The 17948-nt window shown below is 26.3% G+C and overlaps 1 protein-coding gene across 1 annotated transcript in view; it reads right to left on the bottom strand.

Annotated features, from left to right (window-relative positions):
* The window catches only part of Phcl-1 (pH-sensitive chloride channel 1), a 75970-nt gene that overhangs the window by 10686 nt on the left and 47336 nt on the right, over positions 1–17948 (bottom strand). The window contains exons 5-12 of the mRNA XM_074258420.1: positions 14880–15026; positions 11468–11532; positions 11139–11359; positions 10018–10100; positions 9389–9529; positions 5187–5279; positions 4576–4728; positions 526–740 (exon numbers count right to left, since the gene is read on the bottom strand). Coding sequence (XP_074114521.1) covers positions 526–740; positions 4576–4728; positions 5187–5279; positions 9389–9529; positions 10018–10100; positions 11139–11359; positions 11468–11532; positions 14880–15026 — 1118 coding nt within the window. The remainder of the gene's footprint in view (positions 1–525; positions 741–4575; positions 4729–5186; positions 5280–9388; positions 9530–10017; positions 10101–11138; positions 11360–11467; positions 11533–14879; positions 15027–17948) is intronic.

Raw genomic sequence — 17948 nt, 5'->3', positions numbered from 1 at the left:
GAATAAATAGCTGACGATAAATGAGTCAAAAACATAAAATTAAACTTTAAATATTTCAAAAATTATATCGGTAATTTATTATTATTAAATTATTTTTATATTCTACAATAATCCAAGTTTATTGTGTATAGTTTTTTATTCGTCAAAGTTAGGAGGTTAATATTGAAAAAAATAATTAAAGTCTCGACTAAAGTTTGTCCGCCATAAGAGCCCGTGTATAATAAGGAGATAAAAAATGTGATTTTTTAAATTTAATATCTAAGTAACTAAACGGTGAATTTTTTTTTAATTTTGGGATTAGATAAATGACGGATTTATTTATACGTACACTTAATTTCAAAGCTCAAAGTTGGAAACTATTTTTCAAATTAAATTCGCTCGAACCTCTTTAATCTAGAATTTTAGGTATAGTATTTAATGGGATTTTTGACCAAGATTGCAATTTTGAGAAAGTCATATAAATAAAAAAATATGTTATCTTAAGTGTTGATCAAAGTAGTGTGATATCAATAGGAGTGAAAGTACCTGGGTGACAGGATTCTCGCCTGGCCGATAAACGACGTTATGAAGTGGTCGTTTCCGGCCCACATAATTGACGCACACGAACTCGAGTAGGCTGGCATAGATAAAACACATGCATACCCCATCCCATACGTTCATGGCAGTCAAGTTTGAGACAACTGGTAGTGTTGAACGGAACCCATTAGACGTAGTGAAAAAGTTGAGCATTGTTGTCACGCCTGAAATCATTTATGATTAACTTTTCAATATTATATTATATTATATTATATTAACATTATATTAACATTACTTTAACTTTATGCTGGACTGGAAAATGGGGTGAATACAAATAGACTGCTTGGAAATAATTTCATGGTAAATTTCGTATTCTATGAAGTTTTCCTTATAGTATGTTTACTATTAACATTTAGAGTGGTATTTTATAGAAAGACTATGAAATTATTAAACAATAAAAATGATAATAATTTAAACGTATTTTGTTGTAGATTCAATTGTAGAATTTTTGCACGCCTCATAATGCGGAGTGAAATTATTAAAGTAGGTAGCCTAAAGTGGATACTTTATCCAAAGCGAGTACACTGATAGAAAAACAATCTTGATTCAAGAAACTTTTTTTCTTGAAAATTTGAACTCTTGAAACTAGATATAGATATATTTCTTTCAAGAATTTTTGTCTCTTGGTTCAAGATAGGCGATAACATTGATTCAAGATGTTACCGGCTTGTGTTAACAATGGCTTTTTTTTTTTTTTTTGAGTCATTAATTTACTTATTTCCAAGAAATAATTTTTTTTCGGTATAACAATTAAATACTATTTAGTTTTTGAAATATACTTTGATGAATTATTTTAAGTTTTTTAAACGATAATGTTATTTTGGTTGAAAAAACTAAATGTATCGATTGAAGATAATATAGCTGTTAAGCCAAGAAAATCTAAATCAATACAAGAAATTCTTAAAGCAAAATAATCATTTGTCTTCCAAAATAAATTCTTAGATCAAGAAAATATCTCTTGAGTCAACATAAATTTTTTATCAGTGTGCCAAAAAGGCGTATCTTAAGATATGCACCTTTTTGGCTTTAGGAAATCGTCAGTTTAAAGCCAAAAAAGTATATAAAAATAAATCATAATTTTTTTTAATTACGAAAAACAATCTTCAAAATTGTTCGGAGGAGGATTTTAAACCCACAGGTTCCCATTTTTTTGATATGGTATTTTTTAGCAGGAATCAGTGTACGAATGTCAAAGTATGCATTTGTAGTGAAACTTATTTGGAAAAGAAGATTTTTTTTTTTAGAATATTCAACGCTCTCTAAATAAATCGATTTCTTTTGTTTCCGATAAATACGGTTTTTCATAGAAACTCTGAAAGAAACAAAATTTCTCTCTTTTATTTAATAAAACAAGTATTTAAAGAGCTTTAAATAAATATTAGACTTAGAAGTTTCCAAAAGTTTAATATTGAAGAAAAGTACATCGAACAACGTGTTCTCCAAAGGAGTTTACTTTTCTCAACTTTGCGATGAGGAAATGAAAAATTTTATACATAGAAAAAATTTTCTCTTTTTAATCTTCAACAATATATTACTTATGAAAAATTTTTTGATATAGTCTTGTATGTTCTTTGTATTTTTTTTACAAGTTTGTAGCTTACAAACTAAATGAATTATAATTAAAAATATATACTCTTGTAGAAAATCAAACGCTTTGTAAAAAAAAATACTTTCATGACAAACCGATTAGTTCGAAAGTTAAAAAAGATAGAATTGTACTTATTAATTTAATTTCAAGTGAAATAATTGAAATTATCATTGAATATTATAAACCCGTTCTTGAAAATTTTTTTTTTATTACTTTTTATTTATTATTATTAAGTCGATTCTAAGAAACATATTTTTAAATAATTATTCAGTCAAAAAAATTAGATTTTCCGTGCGTGATTGCAGTTTTATAATGAACATTGCAGCACAAAAAAAAATATTTTTTTCTCCAATCGTTTTTCAACAATCGACAATGTTAATTTTCTTAAACACCCGAACAGATCATCTTATCAATTTGAAACTTTAATGAGTTTTTATGAGTAACCTTGACATTGTTCGTTTTGCCATAAAGATTATTTAAATAGATTGATTTGTTCACAAGATACCGTTAAACAAGATTTAATAAAAAGCGATTGTTGTAGGGTATCTCGGAACGAGCTAATCGATGTGAATGTACCTCGCAGCGCTGTAGAGAGCTTATCAAGCCCCGGGGATTACCCGTCATTAGTAAACTGCATGTCAACATTTATACTAAAATCAACAGCTCAAAAGAAAGAGGTGGATATTTTACTAAATTTTCTTTATTTTTGGATTAGAGTTTTAGAATTTCTTATAGAAAAATTTCACTGACGCTGAAGGCGTATTTTATGTGGATGACGTAACTTTACCATCTGTACCATTTCATATAATATTTTAAGGCACCATCTGGAGACATGCTCGGCGGTTTTCTTTTTTAATTCAAGCTCAAAAAAAATAAAAAATTGTTCTATCGATTTCGGATACTTATTAATGTTGCAGTGAGAAAATTTTATTTAAAAAAGACTTAAATTTATATTGATAATTCTAGCGAGAGACAAGACTTAGTTAACTAGTAAATAACTTTGTAAGTTCAAAATCTGTGATTACAGTTGGTAGAACTACATTATAAAGTTGCTGAAGCATCTAATGCTGCATTCGATATTCACAGTAACAGCAACGTTATCAACAATAGACTTGATATGCATGAATTTACCAGAGATTAACCGAGCTGAAAAGCCCCAGCCCTGGTTTTGACGGAGCTTAAATTTACTGATAAAGAGTCTACTTTTTCAATTGTAATGAACAATGAAATGTATTTACGGACAGCGTTTGCATTTAATTTGCAAATTTTCATTGAAACTGAGTTAATTTTTAAATTTATTACAATCATTATAAATCTATATTTGTGTCATTCGTCAACACCCCACATGGATATGACACTGAAGTTAGCAGACGTCTGAAAATTTTTGATTTTTTTTTTTTTTTTTTTTAATTAAATTACAACTAAAAAAATATTTCTAAAAAATTGCGCTTGTAGTTTTTCAAGTTTTTTTACAAGTGAAAAATTTTTTTTAATTGTTTAATTGAAATTTCTTCAATAAAAAATTTATAAAAATTTTGAAATGTCAGCTAACTTTATTTTCATACATGGATAGGTAGATTTTTTGTTTGAATATTGAAAAAAAAAAAAAAACACGTTATTAAAAGGCAATAATGTCCTAAAATTTATTTTTTATTATTTTTTTGCAAAGAACGATATGAGACCGACTATAACAAATAAATATTCAAAGATATCTACCTAAAAAATAGGATTTGTAACAGACGAAAGTAATTTGATGATAAAAGCTAAGAATTTATTTATTCTTGATTTTTTTTTTTTAATTTTCCCAACTACGGAATAAATTGAAAAAAGGATCAAAAATCGACGAATAATAACTTAAATTGAAGACAATTGTGTGAACTTTGAAATAAATTTAATAGATTTAAGCCAACTTTAACGGTTTAAAAATTATTTAAAGAAAAAGGTCCGAAATACGTTCATTGAAAAATTTTTTCAAATTTTGAAAATCACGGAATTAATTTAAAAAATCATCAAAACTAGACGAGTAATAGCTTAAATTGAAGGTAATTAAATGAAGTTTGAGATAAATTTAATAGATTTCATCTATCTTTTATATCTGGAAAATTATTTCCATAAAATATACAAAATTCAAAATTTGTTAAAAATAAAAAAAATTTTCAAACACCCACAACTCGTAAACTAACCGGCGGATTTTGCTCATCTTGAAACTTGATCTTAGTATTGATCCACAGAATGAGCCCAGAAAATTACATAAAGATCGGTTGAGAACTGTGGACGCAATCCTGCTAACACCGCGCGTAATGCATAACTACATAAATAAACTTTTGAGCCAATGCCATTTTTCGAGATTTCTCGATGAAATGAAACATATTATGTCAGTGTATATGAAATAAATAGAGTTTTAAACTTACCAATCATGACTCTTGCAGGTACAGCATTCCACTCAAGCCAAAATGTGATGAACGAGCTCGTAACCAGTATTATTCCCGGAATAAAGACTGTGGTAAAGTAAAAGGCACGGTCCCTTGTGAAGATAAGATCCACTTTCAGACAGCTGTAGTTACCTAATTATTTTACCAAAATTAAGATATATTATTAAAAAAAAAATATAGTTTATAAAATAATTCTTCTAAAATTCGACATAAAAATGCTTCTCTACGTTTTCACTGGGGTAAACTAAAATACTAATTTTCCGATCTTTATTCAATAAAATCTGTTGTAAACTCTGGACATTTCTTTCCTATAAACATTGACATTGACAAAATACGTAGTACTCAGTGACTAGCTTGCAAGCGACATTAAGCTACATTGATAATGATATAACAATGAGCGATAATCAATTAGTATAATATTTGTAAGCTAAAAAAATATATTTGGTAGTCTTGGTTCTGTCTCCTTCTATGAAAGTTTCCTCCTCTTCATTTTTCTCATTGACAAATTTAATATATATATATAAATTTAAACTGTATTTATATGAACAGAGGTTTTGATTCACACTAATCAACATTCCAAAATTTTTTACCTTGTTCTTCAAACCTGCGCTGGCACAGTGAACACTTTGAATCTCCGAATTCGTCAAACTCGTCCTCGTAGTCGACAATCACGTGTGCGCCAGCTGCAACAAAACAGCCACCGATCTGCTACCAATTTAACTCACGTCCCCATTATATTATTAAATCATTTATTTTTTTTACTATCCATTTATTATTATTAATTACTTATGTATTCTCTACTTCTAAAAGACCCTCTATAAATTTCTCTCAAAAATTTCTTTGAAAAGCGAGACAGAATCCAAGATTGCCAATGCGATTTCTATTGTATGTTACAGCAACGCTATAATAATAATAATAATAGTAATCATGCTTCGGCTTGGTACTTTTTTTTTTTTTTTTTTTTTTTTTTTTTTTTTTTAATTTAATTGCACTCACGTACATTGCTTGCATTCATGCATACAGTTTAATTGTGCTTTGATAATTAAACATGCAAATAAATATTACAGGGTTACTTCCAGTGTAAGCACCGATCTGACATTTCATACATACGAGCAAATAATATAGCGCATTTAATTATTTATAATAAATCATTTAAAAGTCATTTTTTTTGCAATCAGACTTTTTAATAAATTATCATTTTTTTTTTTTTTTTTTTAGTAAAAATTAATTTTATATTAAGTTTAACTCATCTGCTGCGGACATCAATTGTAAATTAGATTTTTAATTTATATTTGCAACTTGCAGTCACAATATTCCTACCAATGATGAATTATGAAAAAAAAAATTTTTTTGATATTTTTACACGCTTTTTTTATTTATTTTTTTATTTAAAAAAAAATTTTTTTTTTTATTTTTTTATTGTAAAAAAATTTTTTTTTTTATTTAAAAAATTTTTTTTTTATTATTTTTTTATTTTATATTTTATATTATTATTTTATTATTTATTATTATTATTATTATTATTATTATTATTATTATTATTATTATTTATTATTATATTATTTTTTTTTAATTAAATATTTTTTAATAAAAATTTAGAGTAATTTATTCTAATGTACTTTTAATAAAATAAAAAAAATCTAATCCACACTCTGGCTTGTACTCTCAGGCTCAGGCGGAACGTGACACTTTTTCGTGCGTGCAGCCGGTGTTCATTAATTTATAAGTCGTTATCACGTCAAAAAAAAAAAAAAAATCTAAGAAAATTTATAAATTGACTTTACTGGTAACTTTCAAATTTATTAGACGAAAATTTACTGATTAGAAGAAAGATTTTTTACAATTTATTTTTTAAGTTACTATTTTATTTAAAAAAAAAATTACTATAGTAAAATTGTTAAAATTCTTTTAATTTTCCGACTCCGTAGTAATAAAATAAAAACTCAATCAACAAAATATGAAGTGAGTTTCTCTAATCGAAATGGCAGCTAACGAGTTAAATAAAACGGCATATCGTGAAAAATAGAGGCGGAGTTAAATCTTTTATCAGCCATATTTTTGTCTCGCTTGCCTTTGTTCTCAGCTATACAATTTTCAGGCTTTTGATAAAAAATAAATATGATATTGTGACGAGAGATGGAACAAAATGGTTTTAGATGAGTAGGTTAACAATTCTCGTCGGCATACAAAACAGTTAACTTCCTACTTGTCGGAAACCACGCTTTGTCGATTCTGTCAGCGTCAATATTTCGAGTCTATGTGAACATGCCAACTTGAAACCATTAGCATTTATACTGACATACGTGTCAACTCTGTCAGTTACAGTTAAATTTATATTATAAATCTTGAGGTTCAATGACAATGAATTGAGCTATGAGAACTTTAAATTTTCAGATTTGTAATTAACAATTGTTTTATTTATTTAATTAGACTTTTTTTAGTTTTGAGAACTAGAATTCTCTCTTAGTATAAGGTACCGACGGGTAATAAGGCCTAGCTAAGGGAGATTTAAAAAAAAATCCAAAATATTCCATTTAATTATTGCAATGTATCATTAATTTTTAAATTAATACATTAGCCATAAAATATAATGGAGTAATGGTGTAATTTTCACCATAAACAAACACAAAATTAAATTTTTTGAAAAACCTTGCTAATAAGCGTTATTTTTTTACTACGGTAGGGTAATAAGGCCCCGGTAGAGTTATACATACTGGAAATAGTTATACTATACTTGATAAAATTGGTATTATCACTTAAATTGAGCAACAATACTTTTTAAGATGTTGATAAAAATGATAACAATGATTTTAAATTATTAAATATTAAATTATAAAAAATGTTTAGCATTTACTGAAATCGTTTTTTAGGAATTGTTTTGCGCTACTTTAGCATATTTAGGATGATGAAATATAGAAGACAAGGAACGTTGTATCGGGACTCTATAAACTTGTAGCGACATTTCTATGTTAGACGCTTCTACTAGAGAAGTCTTTAGCGGAAGCGGTTATTTTGAATAGCATTTCTATCACTTAGGCTTTATTTTATAAGGGTACCCGCGGGTACCTTATAATATAATTTTTCCATTTTTTTTTGTGCAGTATAATGTTTGAAAAAAAATTTTAGCTGAAACTTTTATTGAACTTTGTACGAAAAGTCTCTGTTTATTTTTGGCGAAATTCCCAAATTAGTTGATTTTGAAGGAAACAAGTTTTATATAATTCATCCCTCTCGATCTAAGGGTACTTTAACTCTAAAACTCCTTCTTGTCTTACTTTGATATGCTGTCTGAACTTTACACCGCGCCTTTCTACTGTGAATGAGTCTGGATTTAATTAACATAGTTATGAACTTCCGTTCGAAGTAATAAAATAAGTAGCAAGTTATGTGATAATTTATAATAAACAAATGACTGTTTGAATTTAAAGACGGAATTGCAAAATTTAGATTTAAATCAAATTAGCTTTAGCTTGATTTATTATCACTACAGCCAATAAATTCAGGTTATGGGTGAGCCAATCTCAGAAAATAAAGGTTAAACCCTCGAGCACTTGCATGCTTCGTACAGTTGCCCTTACATTATCGCATCATCCTGGGTGCTTAGTGTTGTGTGCGGGTTAAATTTTCATAGAGCAAGTGCTCGAGGATTAAATTCTCCTGGATTTACTATTTACAGCAATTGCTTAAGCTCAGACATTCTGCCATTCAAGGTTGCTTAGTGTAGCTTTGGAGGTTGAAAAATTGAGAAATAAACATTTTACGGATAAAAACAAAAGTATTATCTCAGTTAAATTTATAGAAGAATGTGCTCTAATGCGAGATGTTCTTGCTAACATTTTCTATTGAACAATTTCGTTGGAAAATTTACGGCATGAGATGATTGTTTTTAGGGAAAAGAATTTTCTTTAAAATTTACAATTTAATCCATGAGAAAAACTATCGGAGTGTATTGAAATAAAAGGTTGTTATACAAAAAGATCTTGAATTATACTCAATATAATCTTGGATTATACTGAGTATAATCTTGGATTCTAGCCATATAAGAACATTTTTCCAAGGATTGTTTTCTGAAAAACATTAAAAAATTCTGGAATTCTTAAAAAAAAAATTAATTTAATTTTGCGCCCCTTTGTTTCCTATTTTTTTTTTTTTTTTTTTTTTTTTTCCAATAATTTCATAGCTAAGAACATTTTCGATTAGTACTTTCTTCTGAAATTGTAGTGTAATATTTATATAACATCCTATATAAAATTGAAAAATTTTCCTATTAAAACTTATCACCGATTTATTGATAATATGTCAGTCTACAAAACATTTTTCTGTAACTTTAACTGAAAAATATCAATTGCGAAGCGATTATTTACATGTTAACTCAAAAATTTGTTTAAAAATTTATTACTAGCTGTAACATGGACCATATAATAAATTTAAACCTGCGTAATTAAAAATAAACGAGTCTGATTGTCTTCTGAGAACTTTTTCTGAATTAATTAAATTTTTGCCAGTGTTAAATTTAAATTGCTAAGTCATAATCTTGATTGAAATTATAATTAGCATTAACGATAAAAGTAAGAAGCAGGTACATACAAAGAAACAACTATAACACAAAAACCGACAGCAGAAATTTATTTGTTCTAACTTAATAGCCTTTGTCGCAACCAGTTTTAAAACTCAGGGAAGAATGTACAATTGGATTCTCTTGTTGTTATTTAAAATATACATAAATGTAGAACATAAAAAAAAAAAAACTAAAAAGCTTAGAGTACTAACAAACAATACAAGTATTACTTACCACGCCAGCTAGCTTTTATCGGACACGTGATTGTCTGATTTCGAATAAGATACGCATTTAATGTTGTGAGGCTTGGGCTTTTTCGTAACGTCGCCTCATCATTTTTCCATACGTAAGTAATTGCTGTTTGTTCATAGGAAACTGAAAATATTAAATTATTTAAGATAATATAAAAATTATAATTTTGTAAAATAATATTTTATAAATAAAAAAAATTTATTTATTGGAATAAAAAATCGATAGTTGAGTCAAAGGAAAATTTTCTATAATTTACAGAGTTAATTTAATAATATTAAAGCCACTAGCGCCACCAGTTTTTTCTTTTACAAAATCATTTGAGCGTACCACATCTAGAGCGTGTGAATACTTAATACTTGCAGCTTTACAATCTACAGCTTGGTACAATTTTATTATTTTATTAGGTTATTAATAAACTGTAAAAACACGAAGCTTTTGTTATCTAATGTATACGTGAGAAAATCAAAATAAATTTTATCAATTTACTGTAGCTACTTTAATCATAACTCGGTTGCTCGTATAGTTTCAGGACTTTTGCATTAAAATTAAAATTTTTCAGTAAATATTTATCATAAAATAAATTTATTACTTGAATTAGATTAGATACTCACTGCTCTCAATAGCAAACGAACATTGCGGGTCATCGAATGGAAATATATTGAGTCTACCTTGACAAGAAAGGATAAGATGACGCCTGTAATCAAAGTCAAATTTTATTCATTAAAAAATATGTGATAAATTTAAAAAATAGTAATGATCTTTTAGATAATGATATTTTTATCGATATTGGCAGTGATAATGTTATTGATAAGGATATTGATCATAATATTGATAATGATCATGATGTTCATGATGATATTGGTAATGATATTCATCATGATTTATGATATTGGTATTTATCAATGTATTTACATTGATATTTATCATCAATAATGGTAACGACATTTATCTTGATACTGATATCGATATTCATCATGACTAATGATATTGTTCGTAAAAATTATCAATATAATGATGAATATCATTGCCAATATTCTAATGAATATCACTATCAATATAATGATAACTATATTGATGAAATTGGTCGTAATACTTATCATTTTATTGATAATAATATTCATTGGAATATTGGTAAAGATATTCATCATGATATTGATATCGATATTCATCATGATTAATGATATTGGCTGTAATACTTATAATTATATTGATAGTGATATTCATGACAATATTGGTAATGATATTCATCATGTTATGATTAATGATAATGATATTCATCATGATTTATTATAATGATAATTATCATTGTATTTATAATGATATGTATCACGATATTGGTAACGATATTCATCATGATATTGATATTGACATTCAGATGACATTGATGTCGATATTCATCATGATTAATGATATTGGTTGTAAAACTTATTATTTTATTGAGAGTGACATTCATTATAATATTGCTAATGATATTCATCATGATTTACATATGATGATATTGATGGTAATATAAATCATTATACTGACAGTGATATTTATCATGATAATGATATTCATCATAATTTATAATTCATTATATTAGTAATTGTGATATTGAAGAGTTTGAAGCTCTATAATTTTTTTAACTATCTCTTTACTTTCAATGATTTTTTGTCATTGATAATGATAATGATAATGATAATGATATTGATACTGGTAATATTAACAATATTAATTTAAATGTAATAAATACCGCATCAGATAGTTGACAGTGCCATTGCGATAAATCCGTAATGCAAAATGTACCGGAATCAGAGGATCTTTGAAGTCACCATGCATGATAAAATAGGTATCTGGCAGCCAGATGTCATTATGATGATGGATCGCATTTAAAAACTCGTATCGCGATCGATTGCTGTAACGTAGACGTGGATCATACCATTGTTGTTGCAAGAGAAATTCAACTTCGTATTTCTAAAATTTTAAATATAAAAAAAAAAAAATTTTTTTTTTTATTACAAATAATTTACATTTACATAAAAAAAAAAAAAAAAAAAAAAAAATTAATTTTTTTTTATTTACCAAACTCGATTCGTCAGGTGAAGCCAGACTTAATAACAATACGCTCACATTTACTGTCAAAGTTCCTGCAACAGGATAAACAAAAAAAAAATTACTCAATGTTAAATACTTTAGTTATTTTTCACAATCAACTGCACTACGTTATTAATTTAGTAGCAATCTACAGTGTTTTATTTTCTTCCCTCTATTTTTATATTTATCGCTTGTATGACAAATTTTAATCAATAATATTATTATTTCACCGTCATTACATAATTTATTTTTTATTTTTATCTTGTTTGACATTAAATAATTACTTATAGATGCTTAATTGATTTACTACTCGTCAATGTAATTACATTTTTAACTGATTTTGCTCATATGTTACTCATTAAAATTAACAACAACGTCTACTTCAATCAAAAGGTATATTGATAATTAGTTATTAATTTAAAAATACAATTTTTTACAATAAATATTTATAATTAAAATTTATACCGGAAAATTACACTGAAATTAAAAAAAAAAAGGTAATAAGGTCTATAAAAAAGTAATAAAAATTCGTTCAAACCGAATTGCATAAAATAATTGATACTTGGATTATTAAAGGCAATACTGCAACACTCGAGTTTCACAATAATGACCGAATTCGGAACGGTAATTATGTCTATAACGAAAATATTTTTTAATCCATGAAACTCTTTAAAATTAAATGTAATTATCAACTTTGGTAGTAATTAAAAAATAATTTTTAACTATTAATAATCAATCAAGCATATTTTCACAAAGAATTTTAGTCCTAAATAATAAAATGTATTTTTTTTTTTTTTTTTTTTTTTTTTTCACATCTCATTATGTATAAAAAAAGTAAATTACAATGCCAACTATTTCTAAACAGTGATTATGTTTTTACTAATTGTTAGTATTTTAAAAACTAGACATTCTAAAGCTAAAGCTTTTCAAAGCCATGCTGTGCACATGCTGCAGCTTTAAAAATAAAATTACTACAAATAATTTCTATAAATTATCATTTTCTACCAGAAATAACAACAAATTATGAAATTATAAGTTGTCATCTAATATAAATTAATTTATTTAATATGTCAATTGTTGATAAATTGACTTGGACGTTGAGTTACTATTTACTGTAAAAAAATTATGCTCGATCAAGTGTAATTAAAAAAAAAAAAAAAAGATTTTTATATTGTACAAGGAAAGAACAAGATTACACTGGATAACATTCCAGATGATACTCAGTGACATCTGTTGTGAAAAAAATTTTTCAGATAGTAACTAGTATAATCTAAGATTATACTGAGTATAATCCAAGATTATATTGAGTATAATCCAAGATTCTACAGGATACAATCTCGGATTATATCCAGTGGAATCTTACGCAGTATATTCGGAGATTTTACCGTGTAAAATGGGAGATTACAATGAGTATAATCCAGATATCACTCGATATAATTTGGATTATACTAACTGATAAGTGTAATCTAAAATGTTATCCAGTGTAATCTTGCTCTTTTCGTTTACACAAAAAATATCGATTAATTTTTTTTTTCTTTTGTAAAATAAAATGTTCTTTCCCGCCCAATTTAGTGACTAACTAGAATTAGCAATCATTATTTATTTTATGTTCAGTTTTTTTTTGTACCTTGTTAGTCAATAATTTTTTTCATTATGTTAAACGATATTGAGCGCAAGGATACATAATAGCGTTGTATGAAATTTAAATGTATTTTTGATGTTTAAATATGATTATAAACATAAGCACTCTCTTACTTTCCACGAAAACCTACACACGAGCATTACTCTGTAGTAACTCATGAGTAAAAGTAACGTGTCATGGCAAAATCTTGAACTTAATCTTGACATAAAGTTTTCTTATAACACGTAAGAAAAGTTATATTCAATTTGATAAAACTAAGTATAAGTAGTTGATATTATATTGCATTTAAATATTTTTATTATTTAAGTTTTAATATTGAGAAAAAAAAAATAAAATTTTTATGCTAGTTATAAAAAATAGTAGTAAAAGATAAAATAAATTACTTAGTGTTGTAAGAAATTATAGTGAGTAGAAATTAATTTTTAATCTTGTAATAAATTTTAATTAAATAATTTTATTGATTCAAGAATTATTTTGTAGAAAAAAATTTTTTATTTTAACAAATAAGTTGCAATAATTCGAGATTTTATTTATAGTTTTTTATTTTTAGTGAAATTAATATTATACGCGGTAAATAGTTCCGCGGCAGCCGATAGGTGGCGAGAGGTAATTTAAAGTTTCCACTTGTAAAGCGGCAGATTTAATAATTAACAAATTATTTTAACTTCTTGAATCAAAAAATGAATTTTTTAGAAAATCCACTCACTTGTAGGATAAAGAAACCAAATATTGACCAAGAAGCATAATAATTTGATTTAAAAAAATCTAGTAGCTTATTTAAGACTCGTAAAAATCGTGGTTTGCCCTCGGCAACTTTTTCTGGGAGGAGAATCTAGAAATTTTTATGGTAATGACTTCAGTAAAAAAAAAATTTTTTTATATGCTTTTTTTGGAAAGTAGACCATCTTGCCCCAGAAAAAAAAATTTTTTTTTTTTTTATTTTCTGCAAAATTTCGACTGATTTATTCTAATTTTTATCTAATCTGGTCAATATTTGGAGCCTTTACCCTACTAGTGCCAATTTTTCATAAATTGACAATAATTTTCTCCGTTTGTTAATTATTTTATTACAAGGTAAAATAAATAGTTTATAAAATGCGAAAAAAATTCTAAAAGATAAATGATATAACGTAAATAAAAAATAACTGTTAATAAAAGTAACGACACACGTAGCATAATTTTTGTTGGGTATTAAAAATTCAGTATACGGATGCCAGTGCAATTCTATAAAACTTGACTGAAAAACTCGAAATATAATTGAGTGTGTTACGAGAAGCTTATTATGTATTAAACAGAAAGAAGATAGAACTTTTTAAAAAAATTTTAATAATAAAAAATACAATTTTATTTTAAAAACCTTTTTTGAAAAAAAAAAATTTTTTTTTTTTTTTCACAGGTCAAAAAATAAAATAATGTAGGTGCTCTTTCCAGTGTATTGGATTCAACATCAAATATTCAAAATTATGGTACAAAGTGCATGGATTCAGTAAGTAGGTAAAAAAAAAAAAAATTAGAGTTGACTTGTCATGAAAATGAAAAAAATTTGTGTCGAAGCTGAAAAATTTTTTGACTTAAAAAAAAATTTTTTTAACCAATTTATAATTTTATTAAGAAATGATCGAGGTAATTTAAAATTATTCAGCTTCGTTGGAAATCGATAATTTGTGAGACGAGGATTATTCTAAAACAAATATTAATTTTTTTAAACGACAAACAGTTATTTTGTTAGGTTGTTACAGATAAAATTTTAGGACGGACCGCGAAGGTGAGTGCGAAGGTGTTGGTGCGGCGTATAATGGTTATTGTTCTGGTTGTTGTTCTGCGTAAGGTCGGTTAAGATCGCTGATCGGTTAACTGGCCTGGTCGAGTCACCAGGCGATCGCAATCCACAGCAGAAATCCGCATCTGTAACACCCAATAGCCCTTGCCTACGTCTCATCCATAAAAAAAAAATTCGAAATAAAAAAAGTTAAGAAAGTGGGTGAGACAGTGATGAGTTGATAGAAACAAGGAGTGAGAAAAAAAAAAAAAAAAAAAAAAAAAAAAAAAGGCAATTTTTGATTGATTTCAAGGGAGCGCTAACGCGGTTGGAAAATTGTTGATGAAAATTTTATTTGTAAGAGTGAGTGTAATTTTTAGCATTCTTGTTAAATGAGCGATGGATTGGATCAAAAAAACAGAAACCTTCTAGTCAAATTTTACATCAATGTGAATTTTGATTTTAACTTTATTCAAATTCTTACGGAGGTTCGAGCGAATTTAATTTGAAAAATAATTTCCAACTTTGAGCTTTGAAATTAAGTGTACGTATAAATAAATCCGTCATTTATCTAATCCCAAAATTAAAAAAAAATTCACCGTTTAGTTACTTAGATATTAAATTTAAAAAATCACATTTTTTATCTCCTTATTATACACGGGCTCTTATGGCGGACAAACTTTAGTCGAGACTTTAATTATTTTTTTCAATATTAACCTCCTAACTTTGACGAATAAAAAACTATACACAATAAACTTGGATTATTGTAAAATATAAAAATAATTTAATAATAATAAATTACCGATATAATTTTTGAAATATTTAAAGTTTAATTTTATGTTTTTGACTCATTTATCGTCAGCTATTTATTCGAATAAAGATTTGGCAACGTCATGTCAACAGCTGAGAAAAAAGAAAAGGATAGAAATATAGTTACAGAGAGAGAAATATTTAACTCACACAATCATCCAGGTCTCTGTATTGGGTATAATCAAACGCGCTGTTGCCAAATCTGTTTATGTAATCCGACAAGTAATAAATACCAAAGTCATTTTATTACTTTATTTTATTAAATAAGTAAAAATCATCAATTATTAAATTCTTCAAATTATTTTAAATTAAAATAAACAATTTTGACGAATATTGGAAAGACTGAAAATAAAAAAAAAAATTTAAACATTATTTTGACTCATAAGTTACGCTCAAACCTCCTTAAGTCTATTTTTGATCAAGATTGCTAGTGGACAATAAATATTAGGCGCTAAATAATTAAAATTTCTAGACTCTGATTTTTTAATTTTTTTTTTTTTTTAATTGATAAACATTTTTTTACTCGAGAAATAAAAATTTTGTTCGATTAGATATTTTTTAAATAAAGTCGTAAATTCATTATTCATTCACCTTTACTTGAACCTCCTTAAAGCTGTGCAGAGTGATTAGAGAAATTGTTCTGCAAAAAGGCTAAGTGGGAATCGTCAAAGGAACAATAAAGACATTTTTCGCGTTATTCTTGAAATGCTTTTAATCGATTGTTAAATTTATCCCTTTGTACTTGTCTTTTAAAAAAAGTGTATCAAAGTATTATTTAACATAAATTTTCTTGCGTTTACATATTTTTTAATGATAAAAGTAAAATGTAAAAGGATACTTTGAAGCGGAATTTTTTTTATTGTATAGCACGGAACAAAAAAGGTTTGAAAGTAACTAATGAGTCATAATAATGTTTTATATTGTTACTTGCAAATATATAATAAAAATTAAAATTTTAGGACATTATTGCCTTTTGGCGCTTTTTTTAAAAATATATTTAGTGCAATAGAAACGAAAAAAAAATTATCAAAATAGTTTAAAAAATTTTCTCGTCCGTCAAAAATGAAGCCCGTAAATCCTGTAACTTGCTAAAAAATTAATTTATTATGGCAAATTTTTTTTTTTAATTCTATGAAAGACTTATAGGTCCCCTAACGCAAGTAGCTGCACAGAAAAAAAAATTTACTTGAATCAAGTAAATAATTTTGAAAAATTTCATTTTATTTATTTGAGTAGAAAAATTCTTAACTAAGAAATTGTTTTTTTGGTTTAAGTAAAAATTTACTTAATTAAACTCTTTAAAATTATTTTCTTGGTTCAAGAATTTTTCTCTTGTTTCGCTGGGTGTAAAAAGTTTAAAGTCTACCCCCAAAGATATATGTAACAACATCCGAGTGTTTTTTTTTTTTTTTTGTCGTTTTATGAAATTAGGTCGACCCTGAGACTTGGATGTGAAAGCTTTCGACGTTCTCGTGACAATTAATGAACTTTGAATTATGCAAACTACTTTTTTTTAATTGACTCTGATAACCCTGCCGGGTGTATTCGTGTTTCCTTTTTAACCATTTCTCGACTGTTTGCAGCCAGACCTCGTTATAGTCTACCCGTGGCTGTAAAAAATACTATTAATGTCTTCTATTTTCGGTCTGCTCTTAATCGATCCCTTCCACTGTCTGTACGTAAATAACTTCAATATAAATTCCATCAAAGACTTTTTTTCTTAACACTTTAACACTTAGTCTTATTTAACTGCTGTCATTAGAATTGCTTCTAAAATATTTAGGTTAAATTTTTACATTTGCAAAGTAAATAACTTGTAATTTATTATGATTACGTTTTGTTTGTTTAATACTAAGGTAAAGTACCCAATAAAAAATTATTAAACGTTTTAAATTGGGCTTTTTGATTTATAATTTAAAATTTACAATGTAATTAATTAATTTTAGAACAAAAAATGAAATTTTATTTTTAAATGAAAATCTATGTTTTTAAGAAGATTATATTTACCAATATTTACCACGTAATACATATTTACTTTGCATTACACTAAATTTCCATAAAAATTTAAAATTCCCGCGTTCCTATTTTACTTAGCGAAAAATATGAATCCTATTTTTTTTCTTATTACAAAATAATTTATGCGCTAGATACAAGATTATATCTGCAGAGTGATACAAATTTTATAACTGACATGTCAAATTGTAAATTTATGAACTCTGAAGATTTATCGTTTTTACGTTCATTTTATTTGTCTAAAT

The sequence above is a fragment of the Cotesia typhae genome, unplaced genomic scaffold, assembly GCF_013202065.1.
Source record: "Cotesia typhae breed Kobodo isofemale line unplaced genomic scaffold, CoteBio_Ctyphae scaffold_91, whole genome shotgun sequence".
Lineage (NCBI taxonomy): Eukaryota > Metazoa > Arthropoda > Insecta > Hymenoptera > Braconidae > Cotesia > Cotesia typhae.
This window is presented reverse-complemented; position numbering and strand designations above follow the sequence as displayed.